The sequence below is a fragment of the Mercenaria mercenaria genome, unplaced genomic scaffold (genome assembly GCF_021730395.1).
Source record: "Mercenaria mercenaria strain notata unplaced genomic scaffold, MADL_Memer_1 contig_735, whole genome shotgun sequence".
NCBI lineage: Eukaryota > Metazoa > Mollusca > Bivalvia > Venerida > Veneridae > Mercenaria > Mercenaria mercenaria.
The window spans coordinates 16,308-38,438 of NW_026463632.1; the positions used below are offsets into that span (position 1 = coordinate 16,308).

At 34.6% G+C, this 22,131-nt stretch overlaps 3 protein-coding genes across 5 annotated transcripts in view; 1 reads left to right on the forward strand and 2 right to left on the reverse strand.

Moving 5' to 3' along the window:
* On the reverse strand, positions 1 to 7,131 carry LOC128554775 (uncharacterized). 3 transcript variants are annotated; one of them, XM_053536083.1, is made up of 4 exons: positions 7,015 to 7,131; positions 3,857 to 4,008; positions 3,274 to 3,398; positions 1 to 982 (listed from the first exon to the last, which is right to left on the reverse strand). In XM_053536083.1, exons 2-4 carry the CDS (start codon positions 4,006 to 4,008, stop codon positions 741 to 743), a joined length of 519 nt encoding a protein of 172 aa, XP_053392058.1. In that variant the 5' UTR covers positions 7,015 to 7,131; the 3' UTR covers positions 1 to 740. The 3 variants fall into 3 exon arrangements, with proteins under 3 accessions (XP_053392058.1, XP_053392059.1, XP_053392057.1); XM_053536084.1 differs by having other exon boundaries at positions 3,857 to 4,011; positions 7,015 to 7,083; XM_053536082.1 differs by lacking the exon at positions 7,015 to 7,131 and adding an exon at positions 5,499 to 5,700.
* On the forward strand, positions 7,037 to 15,041 carry LOC128554776 (uncharacterized). The gene is made up of 4 exons (XM_053536085.1): positions 7,037 to 7,147; positions 7,577 to 7,720; positions 9,197 to 9,288; positions 13,645 to 15,041. The coding sequence occupies exons 1-4, from the start codon at positions 7,131 to 7,133 to the stop codon at positions 13,911 to 13,913; spliced, it is 522 nt and encodes a 173-aa protein (XP_053392060.1). The 5' UTR covers positions 7,037 to 7,130; the 3' UTR covers positions 13,914 to 15,041.
* Positions 14,854 to 22,131, reverse strand: part of LOC128554774 (tRNA (guanine(10)-N2)-methyltransferase homolog) — a 26,057-nt gene continuing 18,779 nt past the window's right edge. Inside the window, exons 12-13 of the mRNA XM_053536081.1 lie at positions 20,724 to 20,844; positions 14,854 to 17,073 (exon numbers count right to left, since the gene is read on the reverse strand). Coding sequence (XP_053392056.1) covers positions 16,894 to 17,073; positions 20,724 to 20,844 — 301 coding nt within the window. The 3' untranslated portion in view covers positions 14,854 to 16,893. The remainder of the gene's footprint in view (positions 17,074 to 20,723; positions 20,845 to 22,131) is intronic.

Here is a 22,131-nt window from a genome sequence, read left to right on the forward strand (position 1 = left end):
TATATTTTAAGAAGCAATTTTATTGGTAACAGTAAAACGTGTTTCACAACAAGAAAATAATGTTATATATTTACTATTAAATTATTTGAAACCAGCACGCACCCATTTAATTATTGTAGGTTATATTTATACAGGAAAAAATGTGAGAGATATGACCAGAAATGAAATACTCAAAAGATAAATTAAAGATAACAATCAAGTAACTTAACAAGAATACATCTGGTGACAGTATATGATAGCTTTCAGATTTTTAAACCGTAAGTACGCGGTCAGTGCACTGAAGCTTAAATGAACACTAAGAACATACACGTACACACACGATTTTTGTTGAACGATGTTCCCGGAATGAACTATACATGAATAATACTGCTGCAATCATTAAAATAAAAAGATACATTAATGCTAAATCGTGAAGACGTTTTTCATAATACTATCAGGTATACACATATTGAGAAATAAACAGAACCCTTTGCAAGTTAACGTGTAAAACACTATGTATGATAAAACTAAGGAATGTGTATTACATCCCGGAAAAATATTACCATATGCAGAAACGACAGATTTTCAAGAGTCCTTTTGTCAGTATATTACGAGTTGTCTTTAGTATTGACAATATGTCAAATATTTGAAACAAAGTCTGTAAAACACGAAAAAATTTACGAGTACACGGTGACAGTTTATATCAAACAAAAAACGTACAAGCATCTAGCTATTACAGTATTTTAAAAAAATGCACTCCGTTACTTTCGAATTGCAGGGTTCTCGCACATGTACTTGAATTTTATCCAGTCTTCTTCGTTATAGAAATGCAAAGATTCCTTCGGTATTCCTGGACTGTCGGTATCGTGGAACCAGCGGTTGGAAGAGGGAGCAAAGTAGCCAGCACCAGACCAACGTCTATTTATAGCACAAACTTGAGACGGAAGTAGTGTTGGTACTGGTACACCGGTAAAATCACGTGGGTATCCGGACATTGTTATTCCTGAAATTATACAAATTAGAACTATTCATGTGTTGTATATTCTACAGTGAAACTCGAGGAATCCTGTTTAGCTCATGTCATGTGGCATTTGTCGTGTTTTAGGTCGACGCACCGCACGAAACGACGCATGACATGATGCGCGACAATACGACGCGACGAGATACAAGACTATACGACACGACGCGCTATATTAATGTTAATTCTAATATGCTTGTCTCTGTTAAGGTATATATACGCTAGAATGACGTCACGTTAACGTGCGGTGACGTCAATGTTTTTGTTGCGACCAAGAAAGAGCGCTACTATATTTTATCCACTGTTTTAGATTAAGGGCATATTAGAATCGAAATAATTTATAGCAAAAGAGTGTTTAACACTATTTATACACTCGGGCGGCAATACGTCGTATAAATAATTTCACTCGGGTTGCGCCCTCGTGAAATTATTACGCCCGACGTATAACCACCCATCGTGCATTAATAGTGTTAAACACTCTTTTGCTATAAAATTATTTCTAAAGTAACCGTGTCGTATTGCCGCTTTTCCAGTTGTGTGTTAAGTGTCGTGTCACATTGTCGCGTGTCACGCTGTGTCAGCCGCACAAAATGTAACATGACACGCGACAATATGAAATATTATGCGACAATACGACAAAATATCGCGACATTTCTGTAGAGACATTATCGTGCGTCCTGTCGCATTCGTGTATTGTAAACCTTTTTGGGTCAACGCTTGACATATGATACGACACACGAAAATATGACACGCCACGACGCATGATAATGCGACATGGCGCAAGACAATGCGACACTACGCGCGACATTAATGCCGTGATGTCTGTCATATTGTCACACACCGTATCGTAGGCACCATTTGCTACATTTTTAGCCTTGGGTATGCCAATCTTGATCCGGTCACGGAACCTGCTTAAATTTACCTCGCGATTGCAAGAAAATAGTTAAAAGAGAAAATGCGGTTATTCTACGAGTTCTTAACTATTGCCTTAACCACTAAAAGAACATAGAAACACAGGTCCTTCATAAACTAAGACTTTGACACCGAGATGATGTGACCTGCGCTTGCACACTGCCCGCTTTCAGGATTCGTGTTTTGTCCGTCCCAAGTCTGGCTCCAATAGTATGGTAATTTAACATCTTGTCATATTCAAGCGTGAATTAATTCATATACAGTAAAAAACAGTAAAAAAAACTTCTATAATAGGCCTACTAAAACAGAAAAATCTATTTGTATTGAGGAACACTGTAAACAAAATGAAACCCTTCTGCAAACCTGCACTGACCTAATATGACTTGCGAAAGTAAGTCATTTGCTGTAAAAGATTCAAGACAAGCATTTACAACTAAACCTGCATTTGCGGCCACTTGCCTTAAACAACCTGTCAGCTAACTTCTCAAACCGAGATTTTGTTCCAATTTCAATTTGTCTTAATGTAGTCCCGCACGTTCTGATAAAAACATTTGAACTTCCTAAAGTTTTCATAATTGTTGTCTTTTGGAAAATCACAATTTTCTTAACATTTTCGCGAATAGAAATTCTTCTACAATGTAAATTTTATTAAACTTCAAAAAGTCGTAAATAACATGTAGAAATAAATAGGTTCGCGTTCTTGTTTTTGAGATAGATGTCCACGATTACAGACACGCTGATTTTGATACATTATTTCCTAATCATTTTAACCTTTCAAACGTTCTATTATCATATTTCATTTTTAAAAGGATAGTAATGTTACCATCTTGATTAATTTACTCACGAATTGAAATAACTTAATACGATTTTCATGTCCGTATACCGATATCTGGCTTTATTCTACGTTATCCGGATAAATAACATTTTGCCATTACCACTACCTTTTAAGCAGCTGCTGGTTGTTTAAGTGGCAGGGGCCAGTTTCGCATTTGGCCCGGGTACGTTTTTTAAATAAAATAGACATATGTACTTTACAGGCATATATATTCAACTGGTTATTTATGATGTTTATAGAACTAAGGATTCCTGCGTACGAAATTGGATTTTTTATGATTTTTTTCGCACTGGTATCAGCGCAGAGTTGTGGAGTTTTCAAATTTACTGTCCCTTGCCCCCATTATTTCACATAGATTTGACTGTGTATAATGTACAATGTATACGTTGCCAATGTATGCTGTTAAAGCACATCTATCATCTACTTATTACTGTTATATTTCACCGTATAAGACTAGAACTATTTTGTTCCATACAAACATAAATTTATATGTTGCATCGTGTGTTGCAAAGTAACATAACCGAATTACCCGAAGGGCCTCTGGGTTTATCGTTCTTTATTTTCCAAGCCACCCAGTCATCCTCAGATTCGAAGTATATAGCGTCTCTCCTCGCCTCCCGGGGTAGTGACCTATACTGGTCCTGCTGTATCCATCTGTAAACAGGAACATCGTCACGGTAAAAGGAACCATTACGTTGGCATTTAAAGAAATAAGGTTTCTGTACGAAAAGACATCACGGTATTATATATGTATGTGTATTTCGAAGTGTTGAAATGCTTAGTAAAGTGAAAAATGAAGTGTCATACTTTGGCTCAAGATTTTTCCTACCAGTACCCAATAAAATGGCATTTAGCAATATAATCCTTTTGGATAGGTACAGATCTGCTTTTGGCGTTATCTAATATAGTAACACTTTACGTGGAAAGCAAAATTACTCACAACTGTGCTGCTTGTATAGCTATATAATATATCTTAATTTTAGTGTGCGTGGGAACTTACCCTTAGTGAATGCTAGCGGTATATAAAAATGTTTGTTCATTTAATACCAGTTCATACAGGCAAGCCGATGGCAGAGGGATTTTCATGTACTACAGTATGTAAATGAACAAACCTGTTTTCACTGGGAACGTAGTAAGCGGCTCCTCTCCACACGTGACTTTTTCCAACACCGGAAGGGTAGTTGTGGACTGGTACCATATTTCGTGGACCCCGGTCAGCCAGAATGGACCCCTGGCTTGTGCTGTACTCTAGACCTTTGTTCATCTTATAAACAAAAGTAGACAATAAAAGTTATTCACAGTTCAACATTTAAGTACAACATAAAAAGTATATGTATTATATGTGAATCCTCTAATCCTCACGAAAATTCTAACACCGGGTCTTTGATATTTTTTGCAATGTCCTTCATATTACAGTTAGCAACCATATCCTATCCCTTCTACATTCATGAAATTTCAGAATTGTTTAGAACAATGTGCTGTAATCATTTTATTTATACATGTATTACGACCCCAGCGCAATTTTAAAAAGTCACAAAAACACGCAGAATTATAGAAGTAACACAAGAACGAAATATTGAAAAACAGGATTGAAAATGTAGGAAAACGAATTCTTCATCCAGTTATATCTTACAGTTGGTTCGATAATTGATCACATATACCCGTTTAGTGAAAGTAATAAATTATTATTACTAATAAGGCGTAAAAAAATTGTTTGTTTCCGGTATCCCGACCTACCCTAAATTTTTGGCCCGACCCTAAATGTTTTTATGGCCTTGGAGAACATTTTTTTCAACTTTTTGACAAAAAGTTGCAAAACTGCACTTTTTATGCTTTTTATCTACCATGGACAGTGATGTTATAAATCAACTTACTGCTGCTCTAGAGGCATAACCCCCCTATTTGTATTCATTTTTTGACACAAAAATAATTTCCGAAAAGTCTCCCTTAATAAAAAAAAATCCAAAAAAAAAAAGTTTTTCCAACCTACCTACCCTAATTTTTTTGAGCATATTACCGGAAACAAAGAATTGTTTTTTTTTAGGCCTAATATATATTATAATTATGTTGAAATGTTTAACTGGTAGAGGTTGTAGATATCACAGCAATATCCGATTTTGTCGAATTTTTAAAATGATATTAGCAAAAAGATAAGTTTTCTAACTAACGCAAACGTTATTAATTTAGGTAGTAATCGGCAATTTTTTAACTATTCACATGCTAATTCGGAATCATTCGGCCATTTTCAATAACAACCGGAGAGTGCCAAAATCACATACTGAGAATACGCAAAGAATTGTCGAACTACCGAGTGTCATTACAATAACTTAACTGGTTACTGAATAAAGAAAAGCATTTCGGATCCTTAATTAGAAATTTACGCATTCTCGGGACACGTGCACTCTACCCGTACGCACTTTCAATCAGTCTTTATTCTTATGGACAACTGCCCCACAATCCCGTTTGTTTCTATTCTTTATTGACCAGCTTTATATAAAAATTTACTTTGGTGACTGTAACAAGAACATCCTGTCTTTAAAATTAAAAAAAAATATTCTAGGAGATAATGCGTACCTTTAATGTGCATTCTAGCCCATGTTCTCTAATGAGCGTCAAGAAAAACCTATTTTTCTGATATTATGAAAGAGACATAAAAATACAATATTAATCCATGAAGGACATAATTCGGTATGTTACAAATAAAGACATAAGAACTTCTTATTTATATGCGTCTGTAGTTTTATTTGTATGTACCTGTTCCTGAAAACTGTCAACCTTTCTATTTGTGGCTCGTATTTTTACATAATTATGTCTATAAAAACATCGCCCGCCGCGACAAAGGGGTATTTGCATTGTACCATCATCAAGTTTCCATCAGGGCTGTCTCTCTAAAAAGAGGTGCCGCCCCACACCACTGCAGCTATGGACCGTCGTCTAGTTCATCTTAGTATTATATGAACGGAAATGACGTCACATCGCAAGAAACGTCAGATGTAGCGTCTGCTAAATATTCCCGTAATTTGATAGTTCACTGACCAGTAATTCACAACGTTTTTCTTTTTCTTTTTTTTAAATAATGCTGGCCTTATAACTTTGCAAATAATTTCGGGTGAAATCTTAGATTTTTTTAACACGTAGAATCAGGTAATTTTCTGCTCTGCACCTTTTCAATACGGTTAACGATAAAACTATTTATAACATTTGACACGGGAGCGAAATTTCTCAAATTCTTCTTCTTTCCTTTTGCTGCAGTTCATACACAATGCTGTGGGAGGGGTATTTAAGGGAAAGATTTTGCAGCAGTTCATACAAAATAAAAATCCTAATTTTCAATGGAAAGAATAGGGAGAAAATAAATATTTTAGATTTGACGTCGTTTCAATGATATGAAGTACTGACTTCGACTATGAAAGACCGTCTTTTGAGAAAAAAAAAACCTCTTCATTTTTATACCTTTTTTCTATAAAAGGTTCAGAAAGAAGAAATTTTGATTTTTCCGCAGAAAGTAAACATGCGATAAAAAGAATCTTACATTTGTTCTTTTCCGCACTGAAGTTATTATACTTATTCAACTTGTTTAATAAATGTTAAATAAACCCAGTATGAAAAGACACTCATGTATAAGTTCCTGTATGAAGACATAATGCACAATAATAATTTTCGCGTGAACGCAAACTTCAACGGTCAAGTGTGCGGTTAGAAAGCCTAAATATATTAGGTCAAAACCCACGATTTTTTAACAGAATGTTTCTTATACATGTATACAAGTAGCAGTCGGCGTTGAAACATATACATCTTGTAGACGGGACTGCAGACAAGCGGACAATGGAAAAACAAAATATTTAACATGCATTGTCGATTTATGAAATGTATTTCTATTATATTGCAAACGTATCCAATATTGCACCGTGTTTAAGTATTTGTAATAAGCTTTAAATGAATTCACAAATCAATACTTAACTATTGATTAAAAACGGCACTGATCAATGCTTAATGTTTACATCCGTCAAATGAATGAATCTACATGGCTTACATGTGTATGCAAATTTACAACACGTAACAAAAAAACCCCATACTTTCATGCTTACAAATTCACTAACGTATTTTATTATTTATATATGTTGTAACCATATTATGGTGAAAATTTGAAATCAGATTTTATGTACAAATCGGATAATCTAAAGTACTGGATAAAACAGGTACTAAACTAACATTAAATGTAACTTTAATTAAACCGACAGAAAAATCGAGATACAAAATTTGCTTTTACCTTTATATTTTATTGAGCAAATTCCATCTACTAGCCAGATAACCCCTAGGAACAAAACAACAGATAGAAAATTACTTCGGCACCGTGAAACTCTTAACAACGGAAGTAAACAACATATGCAACCGGTGTACAGGTAAAAGATATTTAATTAAAGGTAAACACACAGGTAAGTTGTCATTAATTATTGCATATTTCAAATAGATTTCAGTATAAAACAAAGGATACTTAATATGAATGGAGAAAACCCATCTTATCCTGAGCAACATTATCTTACGAATAAATGGACGGCGTTAGTGTGGTGTCCAAGACACTGTGTACTTTAGTTTGACGCACGGTATGTACATGTACCTTGCAGTTATAACTTTATATACATTTGTATTTATCAAATAATCAAAGACTCGATTTATCACGGTTCAAAGTTAATATGCGGAGCGGAACAACAAGTGAGACTCTACGAACAGACTTGAAATGTTACACAATTTGTCCCTTACCTACAGTAAACAGTCCTCTGAAAATCGTTTTATGAACCTTCCAAGATTATTGTTTTCTTATAAACTTACAGGATGGCAGCCCCACTACCGCAACCTCACTACTCGACCCCGTCCAACAATTATCTGTCAGGGGATGGAAAATCTCTAGTATATGAAGGGTCTGGATACTATGTACCGTCAGAGAGAGGGCGCTGGATAAAATACAGTGACTACAGGTGCATATATATTCAAATATGATATTTTTAATTGTATCTGAATTTCTTTTTAAAAGTAAAAGTTGAATGTTCAAGAGCAAGTCTTTATTAAAGTGCTTTTATATTAACTTGAAGGATTCGTCTTCCTAGACTAGGTAACGGTGTCCGATTTCGTGGCGCCCCTTATTAGGACAGCGTCGTAATTTTTACTAGCACGATAAGCTGAGTGGGTAAGGCTAAAAAAAACCCAAAAAAGTAGAGATTAATCACATTTGAAAACACCTTTTCAGTTAAATAGGCGGGAGAATTATGTTTACCCGACAGCTTTCGTAACACGGTGTTTAGCCCAGAACAGAAATGGTTGAAAGTTGCATTCCCTATATCATTAAGGCAAACGTGTAAGTTATTTGAATATTCTGTATTTAAAGGGACAGACATGGAAACGTGCACACCTGTTCTTTGATCTCACTGTCCGTAAAGTTTGCCTTTATCCCGGCCACGTGACAGTGTGATCTGCATGTCGTCTGATAAATTGCAAACATTTTTGCCAAGTTAATCATTGGTAAACATACAGGGGCAAAATATACATAGCGGACAAGAAATATTCCCATTTCACCTTTGATCTCACTGCACTACCTCAACATTGAATCCGTATGACTGAACCTGTTGCGTTTGGCACATCTCTTTATCACAATCATTCAAAGGAGTGAATATATGCAGAATGGACAAGATCTTTCGACTGACAGACGACCGAACCAAAAATAAACTCTTTCCCCAGAATTAAATTTTGGCGAGACGTAACGTGTAACGGTCTTTTAGCATGTAATGAACTGTTAGCATAAATGAATTTCGTGAGAAAACAGCATCACCGTCAACAAAAGCACTTTAATTTCCATGTCCTAAAAGTTCATAAAGACGTTCCCACTTGTTTACATACGACACAGACAAAATTGCTCTCTACAAATCGTCAAAACTGAAGCAGACTGTAAGAAACACGGTCTAATTGCGTCTGTCCCGACTAAATATGAACTATTATAGTTTATTTACGGTGACGGAACATAGGACACGCTGCAAAGATATTACACCTAAAGGAATGTTGTCACGCGAAAAAAACTTTTTTAAAATGGTAGTCGTCTAAGACTTTATTCCCATTAGACCAAATTTCTCACTATAGTAGGAAGCAGATGGAAATTATATGCTAATTCTACAAGACACTGCTCCCACTTTTTGTGTCATTTTTACGAGATTTTAATGGCCATGCGTCTATTATGCCCCTTCCAAGGTCAGCGATCTGGTGTAATTGTATGGTAAGCAAAAGTCATAAATTGTAGTCCAACCTGGTTTCCAGTGATAAAAATTATCATTCTCTTTTCAAAGAACGACCGACATCTAGCAGAGGTCGTCACAATCCCAGGGAACTCTTGGTAGACTTCTGGTATGCGAGAATGAGTATAATGAGATAATGAAAATATATTTTTTTATTTCTCATGAAAACAGATCGTTACCCCGGGAGGCCAGAAGAGATGCTATCGACATGCAGTCTGAGGATCAGTTTGTTGAATTCATGAGACAGAGAGATACGCCCTCTGGTAAGCTAAAGTGTTAATTGCGAGTTAAAGGTGATAACTTATTTAAGTAACATTTTACACTTTTTCGTATAATCTGTTTGGGATTTATGGTCATTTAAACTGAAAGAGGAATGCATGTCTAGTAAACTTTTTTAGAAACAAGAGCTGTCCATAAGACAGCCAATGCTCGACTATTCGAATTATTGTCCCTGAAGCAGGAAAATAGTACCCTAAATGTTAAAATATCTATAGAGTTTCAATCCAGTATCTGCATTTGTTTTGGAGATAGTGGCATGCAAAACTTTAACCAGAACGTTTAAGGTCAAAAAGAGGACATAATTTGACCAAAATGCAGTCTGGGACTTCAGCTAGTTTTATAACCCCAAAGGCACATGTGAAGTTTCAATTTAATATCTGCATTTGTTTTGCAGATAGTAACTTGCACACAAAACTTTTACCAGAATTTTCCGAGTCCAAAATGTAACAGGCTGAAAATACTTCAGGCCTGACCGGGAATCGAACCCAAGACCTCTCACACCTAAGGCGGACACTACCACGTCGCTATAAAAGCTAGCTCAATAGCAAGCCGAAGTATAAGTGCACCCTTATACTCTACCCTACTACATACACCCCCTCCATTTTAGAATTCGTCCTCGAATTCCAGGAGTTTGAACCTCTGTGGGATATTCCAAGGTATCCATTCATATATACTCGTGAGTTATTTACGTTGGGCGCCAAATGTAACAGGCTGAAAATACTTCAGACCTGACTGGAAATCGAACCCAAGACCTCTCACACCCAAGGCGGACACTCTACCACGACGCTATAAAAGCTAGCTCAATAGCAAAGAAGTACAAGTGCACCCTTATACTCTACCCTACTACAAAAAGGGGGCATAATTTGTCCAAAATACATGTCAGTTTTGGGACTTGGCCCAGTGAGGTTGGTAATTGACTTAGAAAAAAAAAGTTTCAAAGCTATTTAAGATATGAAATGATTTTTTTCGGTGTTAATGCGGAAAGGACGACAGAGTAGGATCATCATATCCATGAATCTGCTAGTCGGGCTAAAAAATGTAATTACCTCCCTTTAACATTTAATATACAAAAACCTGTGTATTTCTTTTGATTTCTATATAATTCCTAGTTTCACATTTCCATTTAATAAATATGGGGTCATTTCAAAATTCTGAACCAAATGTAACATTAAAAACTTCACATAGCCCAGGAATCTCATCTACTTTTAATCTATCCAAGAAAATTAATGCAAACGGAGTTAATAATATTTTTTCAAACTTGCAATTATAACCCTTTTTAAGTGTTAGTGTATTTTTGTCAGTAAATGTGGAATTAATACTCCGTGCGAGTTATAATATGAAATAAAAATACAATTATATACTGTTCAAGTTGTATGAAATAACAAGAGATCACAGAGTGATCTTGGCGCCCACCATTGAGTCATTTTTAAATGTTCCAAATTTCAAGACTAGCTCAAAATCCTAAAAGTAGGTAACTAATAATTATAACTAATAATTAAACCCATACCCTAAACAAGAGAGATGACACCATTAATGAGTTATATGCAATTTTTTTTTTTTATTATGATACAAAGAATGCACATATAATTACCTATATTATAACTAATAATTAAACCCAGAAATTTGAGTACTAAACAAATTAATCATCAATCTGCTAGGGTAGTCCATTCACTGCTGAGGTGTAATAGGAAAATAATGAACAACTTGAATCATTATCACATTAGTGTCTGCAGACTTTATGACCCTTCTACAGGTAAGGCCATAAAAAACCAATTAACTACCTGGAGGGCCACTGGATATGAAATTATATTAGAAATCAAAATAAACAAAAGGCCATAACTCACTCAAAAATTGTTGAACCAGTCTGATTTTCAGGAGGACAGAACTAGGGTACCAATGCATCTTTCTGACAAAGTTTGGTCAAAATCCCCCCAGTAGTTTCTGAGGAAATGCGATAACGAGAAATTGTTAACGGACGGACCACAGATGCAGAATGATCTGAACAGGCCACCATCTGATGATGGTGGGCTAAAAATACAAATATATACATTTACAAAGTGTAGATGGTCCTTTTAAAGTTTCACAATGCTTTTAATTTCATATTATAACAGAAAACAAGAGGACCATGATGTTCCTAAATCGCTCACCTCTGCCCACATGACCCAGCTGATGAACATTCAGACCAACTTTCATACAGATCCCATGAAAAATATGGCCTCTAGAGAGGTCACAACATTTTTTCATTATTTGACCTACTGACCTACTTTTTGAAGGCACGTGACCCACTTTCGAACCTGACCTAGATATCATAAAGATGAACATTCTGACCAATTTTCATGAAGATCCATTCACAAATATGGCCTCTAGAGATGTCACAAGGTTTTTCTATTTTTAGACCTACTGACCTAGTTTTTGACCGCACATGACCCTGTTTAGAACTTGACCTAGATATCATCAAGATCAACATTCAGACCAACTTTCATACAGATCCCATAAAATATATGGCCTTTAGAGAGGTCACAAGGTTTTTCTATTATTTGACCTACTGACCTAGTTTTTGATGGCACGTGACCAACTTTCGAACTTGACCTAGATATCATCAAGATGAACATTCAGACCAACTTTCATACAGTTCCCATGAAAAATATAGCCTCTAGAGAGGTCACAAGGTTTTTCTATTATTTGACCTACTGACCTAGTTTTTGAAGGCACGTGACCCACTTTCGAATTTGACCTAGATATCATCAAGGTGAACATTCTGACCAATTTTCATGAAGATCTCATGAAATATATGGCCTCTAGAGAGGTCACAAGGTTTTTCTATTTTTAGACCTACTGACCTAGTTTTTGAAGGCACGTGACCCAGTTTCGAACTTGACCTAGATATCATCAAGATGAACATTCAGACCAACTTTCATACAGATCCCATGAAAAATATGGCCTTTAGAGAGGTCACAACGTTTTTCTATTATTTGACCTACTGACCTAGTTTTTGATGGCACATGACCCAGTTTCGAACTTGACCTAGATATCATCAAGTTGAACGTTCTGACCAATTTTCATGAAGATCTTTTGAAATATATGGCCTCTAGAGAGGTCACAAGGTTTTTCTATTTTTAGACCTACTGACCTAGTTTTTGACGGCACGTGACCCAGTTTCGAATTTGACCTAGAAATCATCAAGGTGAACATTCTGACCAATTTTCATGAAGATCTTGTGAAATATATGGCCTCTAGAGAGGTCACAAGGTTTTTCTATTTTTAGACCTACTGACCTAGTTTTTGATGGCACGTGACCCAGTTTCAAACTTGACCTAGATATCATCAAGATGAACATTCTGACCAACTTTCATAAAGATCCCACAAAAAATGTGACCTCTAGAGATGTCACAAGGAAAAGTTTATGCACGGACGACGGACGCTGCGTGATCACAAAAGCTCACCTTGTCACTATGTGACAGGTGAGCTAAAAAGCAGCTGTCCAAATTGAAAATATAGATTATCACATGGTTTGAACAGCTTTTTTATCAATCTTGCACATGGCACCATGAAGGGAGGTAATAAAAGTCTGATTCAATAAAATTTTATACTATATTAATAAAATATTCGAACTTATAACCGAGCTGCGGTGGCCTAATGGATAAGGCACCTGCCACGCAATCGGGAGGTCTAACGTTTGAGCCCTGTCAGAGGCGAGACTTGTAACTCAAGAGAGACCGCCTGGTGATTTATAATGTTACACCTATGTACCAAAATTTATGATCCTAGGCCCAAGCATTCTCATGTTATCATCTGGAAACTGTCTAAAAAATGTCTAGAAAAAGATAAGAGTGCACATGAATATTTATACCCTGGAAAGGTTACCGACACCAGGAAAGTAAAGTGACAATTGATCCCTGAGAAGTTATTGGAATTTACCCCCGACATTGTAAAGTACACTTATTCTTTCTGAACATTTAATAAAGAACCTAGATTCTCTTTTTCTGCCTTAATATTGACAAAATCTTGGCTGAAAACTTTTGAAGAGCACCAATCAACCACATTTATTTTCTACAAAAAATATGTAATTGTGCAAACTGAATCTGAAAATTAGTAATTACTCAATGAATAAAATTAATTTATCGATACCAATTATGACCATCTATTTACAAAATACGACTAGTTTAAAATCTAGATTTAATTAGCTACAAATACAGATGTCCTTAGTTGTGAAAAAATCTGCTGAACTCAAAAGCCTCAGAGCTCAAAAGAAAAGTGCTAATGGTTAAAGTCCAGAAATTTCCATTCCCACAGGAGTTTATATTGTCAAAAATCTATGTATGGTGTTACATTTATTCCAGGCTACTACCACAAAAACATTGGTTTGAAACAGAGTGGCACTCCTGCCTTACGTCTCGGAGGGTACACACGACAGCTACCTTCTATGCCCCCGAAGGACGTTTTCCAAAACCCCTGGCCCAAGAGTGATGCCTGGGTGCCCATACAGAGAGAGGGACGTGGAGAATATTATGGATATTACCACGAAGCGATTGATGCCGAGCGTGAACGAAGACGCAAGGAGTTTCCAACCAGCTGGAGGATTGAACCTAGAGATGTGCCAAAACTTTAAATTCTGTTTCTTTGGATCACAGCAGAATTACTGCATGATTATTCTGTTTTAGAAGGTTCTACTTCACACAACTTTGAAATGTTGTTTGTACATAAATGTACGATCTATTATCTATTCTAGAAAATAAATGCCAGAGGACTATCAAACAAGAAAGTTTACAAAACCATGAAGTATTTGATCCAATGGAGGACTGTCTAAATGTACACAGACTCACACCTACTGCTATTAAATTACTGCTCTAGACAAATCTATCTAAGAAATAAGGCAAAAGCAAATGTTTTATGAATATCATTTTCACTGCCATAATGTTTATTACGCTACCTGTGTTATCAATATTTTCCAGGTTCAAAATTTGGTATTCTTATAAGAAATATTACAGTGTTTGGGGTAGAAAAAAAACTATGCATTGTTCTGACAATGAAACAGTATTAATCATATGGATTTTAATTCATCTGTATATAAAATGACTTTTTGCCAACTGTTATCTTTATTTTGCATGATATTTTTAATCTAAACTTGCTTCTTGTTTTTTTAAATATCTCTGGACAAAACTCTTCATTCAAATTTTTGGACAGTCCTTGGTTTCAGTTATCATTAATTTCTGACAAGATGTACATTTGAGATAAAAAAAAAAAACAATCTACATTTTCTTTCTTATAATTATAATCGATGTGAAAACATTGCACCTTAAACTAGGTCATTGCAAAACATTTTTGATTCAGTAAAAGTCCAGGGTACATCTTATAAGTGAGTGCACACTTAAGGCAAAGACGGATGGTTACCGGTACTGTATATCAGTCCAGAAAGCACTCCTGTTGCACAGAGCAGTTAAACCACTGTATAGAGTATTGATATGGTTTAAAATACCAAATACCACTGAAGTTATCCAAAGTATAATATTCATCTTGAGTTTCTTAAAAAAATATTACCAAGTTTAAAAATTTGAATAAGTGTATTTTTCCATATCTTTTTATTTCATTTTGTTAACAGCTGACATGCTATCAGCTTTGAGCTGGTTGTTACAGTATTTTATACAGTATTAGAGTTTTTGTTTTGTTTCACATGCTTTGTTACTTTGCTGGTACTGTTTATACTTGTTCACATATACAATAAACTCAAAAATTATAATCAACAGTAATATTTGTTCCCACTTGACCTACCAGATTGTCATTCAAACATCCCTGAGGCATGCCACTCAACAAACTTGTTGTTTTATAGTAAATTGCTCTCACTAATCTGTCTACAATGTACATAGTTAACACGAGACTTTCCACAGCCTCAATAGTTATCATGTCCCCAACAGATATAGGCTCAATTAAACAACGTATACATATTCTTGCAGATGCTTTTGGTTATATACCAAAAAAAATTCTTTGTTTCATATAAAATGCAGTCACTTCAAGTCCATGTTGAAATAGTTTCTAGATTTTCACTCCATCAGAGATCTATTTTCCACAAAACATACATACATTTGTTTCATGAAAATGAAAAGAAAAAGGGTTGTTGAATAGTATGCAGTGAATTGCAAGTCAACTGGTCAGGTACTCTCATATTGCCGCATCTTAGAGAGCGGTCCTTAGTAAAAAAACACCCTACTTTTGCTTTCGATTAAACAACTTGAAAACATGTGAATATAAGCATGAAACGTGTCTTGTCAAATGTAAAATACATTCAATACGCAAAATAATGCCCATTTGGCCTCCAGTTCAAGCACAAATACTCTGAAAATACAACGATCAGGACTATTTATCAGGTTTTTTTTCGACTACACCACAAAGCATATTTTTGACCTTACTACTGCTATATGACCTTTACACACAATTTCTTTTCTTATACTGTTGCTCCATATCTAGTTACTAGGGGAGACACATTGCTTCTGCCCTGTCCATCCATCCATCACACTTCATTTCCCATCATTAACAGGAGAACCATCTGACCTAGAACCTTCCAATTTCATTGGGTGATGGGCATTATGGAGTAGATGACCCCTATCATTTTTGGGGTCACTCAATCAAAGGTCAAGGTCACAGAGGCCTGATCATGGAAAAGTTTTTCTCATCAATAACTTGAGAACCATTTTACCCAGAATGTTGAAACTTCATAGGATGATTGGACATGCAGAGTAGATGACCCATATTGATTGTTTCTTTCTTATGTTAAGGTCAAAGGGGCCAGAACATGGAAAACCATATCCTATCCATAACTTGAGACCCACAACATTGAAACTTAATGGGATGACTGGACATGTTGAGAAGATGATCCCTTTTTTTTTTACTTTTTCGCTCCTGTCCCCTACTGACTTCTTGCCTATTACTACTATGCTTTTGGGGAGACGTACTTTTCTACAAAACATCTTCTAGTCTGTACATGTTTTTTTTGTTTTGTTGGGTTTAATGTCGCACCGACACAGTTATAGGTTAAATAGCAACTTTCCAGCTTTGATGGTGAAGGAAGATCCCAGGTGCCCCTCCGTGCATTATTTCATCACGAGCGGACACCTGGGTAGAACAACCAAAATAATATGGACATCTAGAATTTTGCCCCCAGAATGGCTGCTAGGCTTTTCAAGGGTGATAAATGTTGCAAAAATAGGGAACTATCTATCAAACATATATTTCTTCTCACCACTGTGGACCCTATTACTTAATGTACTTTTTTCTTTATCACTGCTGATAGATCAGCTTTCTAGCTATTCACAGCACTATTTAGTTTATACTAATTTATTTTAGCTTGATAGTGATGAAATCTTCAAGCTTATTTGAACCATTCTCGAGTCTGCTTCCTGGAAAAACCAGTTCTGGTGTCATATGAGAAGGCGTGGTTGTTACCCCACTGGGGCTCGAACCAACGAAACCTGGGTTGAGCACTATTTGAAAAATATTTGTTTTAAAAGTTTTTATTTTTGCTTTTATCTTTTTAAAACCGACGTGAAAAAAAATCACAGAAATAGCAAAATTTTAAACATCAAAACAGAAGCTGGTCAAGTGTCATCAACATCTAAACATTCAACGTTATTTGTCAATTTATCTATTCCTGCAGTCCTTTCCTTCCCTGTTCCTACAGTCTTCTCTTTCTGTAGATTTGAGTCATTAAAGTACATCTCCCTGAATGTAGCTTCCTGAAAGTGGTCCACTCTCACCTCGGCTTCTTGTATACCATCCTAAAATGTTTACCAAACATACATATATAAATTCATCAAAAGTTTGTTCAAAAAGGTTTAAAGTCATTGTTCATTTGTTTGTTTAAAGTCATTCTGATACAAGTTTCATTGTGTAAACTACCTACTATGTTCTCAGACTCTGTGCCATGCTGACTTGTTCCCATCAAGTTTCTGGTAACCTTCACACATGGATCAAATGAATGGAATGTGGATACCTCCACACACAAGTGAAATGTGGATATATCCACACAATGAAAGATGGATATCTAAACCCATGAATGAAAGATATATACCTTCTTACATGAACGAAAGGTGGATTATCTTCACACATGAATAAAAGGTGAATGCCTCCACACGTAAATTAAAGGTGGATACCTCCACTCATAAATGAATGGTAGAGAATAGCTGACATGTAAGCAGTTAGCAATGTATGGCAACTACCCAAATTAAAAGATGTGGAAGTTTTCAGATGCTACCCAGGGCATTAAATACTTCATGCAGAAAGACATACATAATTACATGTGTATGTGTAAAATCAACAACAATATGCAAGCTAACTTAAATAAATCCCAGAATGAAAACATAATCCCTTTCAATTTAACAAGTGCTGGTGGTGAATACTTCATTTGGTTTTCTCAGGTAATTACAATTGCTAATACAGAAAATTAAACTTAGAACTGTGTTAATTGATAACATGAAACTATGTCTAAATGAAAGACAAAATAATGGTTATTGAAACTATGAATATGTTTATATAAACATTTATATTCTGTAAAATAGTAAATCTGAATGACATAATTTACATAAAGTCGAGTACAACATAGCAGGAAAGAGAAAAATACAATTTTAGAAAGAAGTTATATCTCGTACATTTCATATAAATTTATTGAACTAAAATCTGAAGACTTTTCATCCTTATTTTCATTTCCTCTTTTCTTAAATCCCAAGATATGTCCATCAAATAATGCTTGGTCTGAGAAATTGAGATGAAAGCTCTTTGACCTGACAATATTCTGTCTTCTTTGTTAGGACTGAAATTACCATTGTTTCTTCAGACGAATGAATATTTATTGCACATTAACTGGGATTTTGGGGGATTTCATAACAAAACTTGTTTGTTTTGTTGTATTTCCAGTTATGTAATTGGTATTACTTTACATTGCTCAGCTGAACGCACTTGTTCTCCACAGTAAACAATTTTCCTACATTGAAAAGCAGCAGATGATTAACTGACTGCAGTGACTGGCAATAACGATTTAGGATAAATGTGTTATTACAGAGTACATTTTCTTGACCTATGTAAGGACTTCTTAAGCGACAGTTTAAAACTCAGAATACAAATTAGCCAGAAAAGCTTCAGACTGCATAAAAATTCAGTTTTTGACAATTTCACAACTTACTGCAAAAACACTCCAAAACAGGATTGACTGCTACTTAGTATATATGGGTGGTTTTCAAAATAATGAAGCTTTTTCTTCTCTCTCACCTTACTTTAATTCAGTTTAGTTTTAGAATGTATTTTGGGGCAAATAATATCCAAATCAATGTAATCAATAAATGTGTGCAATTTCAGCTTAATGACTCAAACAGTTTTAGAGTTATATTAAATTATATAGCTAATTTTGTCCCTTGTGCACCCAAAAAAGTGTGACATTTTACATGAAGTATAGTTTTCAACTGCGACTTACTTTTTAAAACCATGCTTTATTGTTACAGCTTTGACTTTTTTGTGTAACTTAATCTCTGCACATTTAAATAAAATACTTCTTTTCACTACCTACATCTTATTGTTACCAATATTTCACATCTTGTGATGGAACCCCCTTCACAAAAAAATAGTGAAAAAAATACTAAATTTAGATGTTGAAGACTACAATTTCATAACCCTATTACTTTTCTAAAGTCTTAATGTTTTTCTAAGAGCTTTATCCTTTCAGCTGTGAAGACACAGTATGATGTTTTTCTTTAATAAATCAACTTTCTCAGAAACTTGATGGATGTCTATACACCTAAAAATGTCCCCTGTGCACCTTTTCAGTTGTTAAGTGTCAGATTTCTTTTATTCTTTAAATAAAATGGGATTTTACTTTATTTTCCTTGAAAGGAAGTTGCAGCAGATACATGAGCAGTGTTCAACTTCACATATTATAGACTGTTAAACATTCACAGAGCCAAAAGTGATGTCCCCTGTGCACCCTTTTTTGACATATATCAATTATCATAGCATTACTGTAATTTGTGGTGGCAGTTCTATATTCTTAGCAGTGTGAATGCAAAATTTAGGCATTACTTGATAATTTAGCATTACATAAGAAGCCCTGGACAATTTAAAATTCATTGTTTGCATTTTTACTGAATGTGCCAATTTTCGAGTTTAAAAGCGGAAACATCAATTTTATTGCTTCTTAAGCTCTTAAGTTTACCTAAATATGTAATGTTCACTAGTAAATATTGTGTAGTTAAAAAAGAATTTTACTTACCATGAACATATTCTATGAATAAATATTTTGATACAATTTTTCCCCTGTGCACCCTTTTTAGTAACATTATAAAGTATGTATGAATTTTACTATTCCATTTTATCATGCATGGTATTTTGTCATTTTTCTACTATGAAAATTGCATGTAAACTAAAAGATTTCAATGTGTTAGTTATGTATAAAGTCACTTATTTTTTTCATTTAAAGCATTACATTGTTGAATTTTGAATGTTTTTGTAGTGAAAATTTTCAATTTTGTAGTTATTTTGTGGAATAAACTAATTTTTTAATAGTATTTGTCTAAAGTTGATTACTATTAGTCTTTTTATGAATAGAAAACTAATAATGGATTAATATTACACTGATATTCAGTATGTGTCCCCTGTGCATCTGTAAAATAACTCAATTTTGTGTTGACAGTTCTATAAATTAAAATAACTGGATATGATTCTTGAAATTTGGCATGTGGTTTATAAACATGCAAAGTGAGAGAAAAAAATAGGTTTTAAAATTATATGTTAGTTATTTTGCATTCAGCAACAACTTTTTTAGGTAAAGTTTTATTTTCATGTCAGATTTGTGCAGAAAGGGTGATTTTAAAAACCAATGTCCACAAACATATGATTAAATAAGTTTCAAACCATACACATACACCCATTACTTATCATTTATGTTGAAAAAATTACTGTTATACATATTTCCTTGTCATAAAACGCTGCAACATTTATCACCCATCTTACGAAAAATTCACTGAACTTTCGAATTAAAGGCTGAAATATTTTCTTATTGGCATTTCTCAACACTTTCCCAAAGTTATTTCCTTCAAATTTAAAGTATTTGCAATCATAAAAAATAGGTGACCACCCTAAGAAATAAGTCTGAATTTTCAACCCCTACATGTATGTCACACTTTTGCTTCATTATTTTGAAAACCACCCATATCTTTGTTTTGGTTTTAACACAGCTTTCCAACACCTTTTTTTTCAGTTATGTAACAGCAGGCAGTTAGCCTAAGCAGTGTTCCTAGATATTTAACCAGAACAAACCTGTTCTCCCCAAGTAGCTGCAAACTTCTCCACATGAATCAGCAGCAGAGAATGAATTATTTCTGACTCAAATCTTTTCTAATTTCATCACGGCCCGTAGGTGAGTAATGTCAAAATAACTTACAGAAAAATCTTTAACTTTCTCCATAGTTATAAGTCTTCTGGAAAGTCTGGTGTTCAGTTTTTGTTCACAGTTGTGTACCATCTGTAGACAAGGATGTGTTGGAATATTGTCTTCAGTATATCTATCAATCAAAATACACATGCAAGTACAAATGAACAGATGCAAGTATGGTAAACCCAAATTTTAGAAATAAAAAAGCATCTTTTTTCCAGTGTAAACACTGTGCGCTGATTTATTCATAAAATGTATAACTTTCCCTAAGTACAGCCTGATTAAGAAAGTGCTGAACAAGTTATGATATCTTGTGTATGCTTTACAAACTTTCAATATTAAGACTTACTAGGGTGATTCAATTAATTCTGTCATTGGTCTTTATATGCCTAAATTATCAACCACATTAAAACAATTTTCACATTATCCTTTCAAAGTATTTTCCCTGCACAGAAACATACATTTGGAGTCCTACAACCTAAAGGTGTTAGTATGTGGTCGGGTTTAATGTCTTTTTCAACAATTTTTCAGTCCTGATGCAAAGTAGTCTCCCCTTTGCATACTGCTGAGACACTGAAAAATGGTAGAAGCAAGGGCACTTCTAGTGACATTGTGTTTAACTGCAAGCATTTTCTTTAGCAATGGAAATAGGAAAAAGTTTTATTTGGTCCCCACTGAACTTTTTTTAACCAAACAAAAAAACTTTTTAAGATTGATACAGAACTACTAGTACCATGGATATAACACAATTCAGAAAATATGCTTTGGAGATACAGGTCTGCAAAGAAATGCAAGGCCCCATTTCTTTTTTCCCCCAATGTTTCAATTATAGCATTGAAATATAGCTACTGTGTATGTGTGTGTATAATTCAACAATGGATTACTTGGTCAATTGCAACTGGATAAAATCCATATTTCACAGGCATGTCAAGTAAACATCCATTATCAAGTACATGAAACTTCCTTGCTGTTATGTGCAATTTTTTTAATTGACCATTAGTTGAATCGCTCTTATACAACTAAGTGAGATTTGACAAACAAATGCCTATGGTAAAATCAAATATTTTCACGCGCCCACAATTATGCTATATTCAAAATTTGAAATGGTTCTTTAGTAGAATATTTGTGATACAGGGTAAACTTTTGAGATATATAGAACTATTTATTATAACTTTTGTTTTCAACAACGGACAAATACAGTGAAAATAAACCCCTTGCCAATATTTCCAATTTCACAGTATATGCCATATTTTTCAGATAGCTTTCAACATTGCGACAGACAGAGATAAAAGGCTTTTAGATGAATTATTAAACCTCAAATAATAACTAGAAAATGCTTTTGTAAAAAAGCGCATGTCTCCCCCAATGCAAAGTCCTATAGGCAAGAAGTCAATAGGGGTCAGGAGCGAAAGTCAAA

Coding starts and splice junctions, on each gene's coding strand:
- LOC128554775 (XM_053536082.1), bottom strand. CDS start 5,597: ATGCAAATACCCCTTTGTCGCGGCGGGCGATGTTTTTATAGACATAAT. Junction 3,399..3,856: donor TACGTTCCCAGTGAAAACAG/GTTTGTTCATTT, acceptor TCCTGTTTACAG/ATGGATACAGCAGGACCAGT. Junction 983..3,273: donor TAAACCCAGAGGCCCTTCGG/GTAATTCGGTTA, acceptor GTATAATTTCAG/GAATAACAATGTCCGGATAC.
- LOC128554776 (XM_053536085.1), top strand. Junction 7,721..9,196: donor ATAAAATACAGTGACTACAG/GTGCATATATAT, acceptor TCATGAAAACAG/ATCGTTACCCCGGGAGGCCA. Junction 9,289..13,644: donor ACAGAGAGATACGCCCTCTG/GTAAGCTAAAGT, acceptor CATTTATTCCAG/GCTACTACCACAAAAACATT.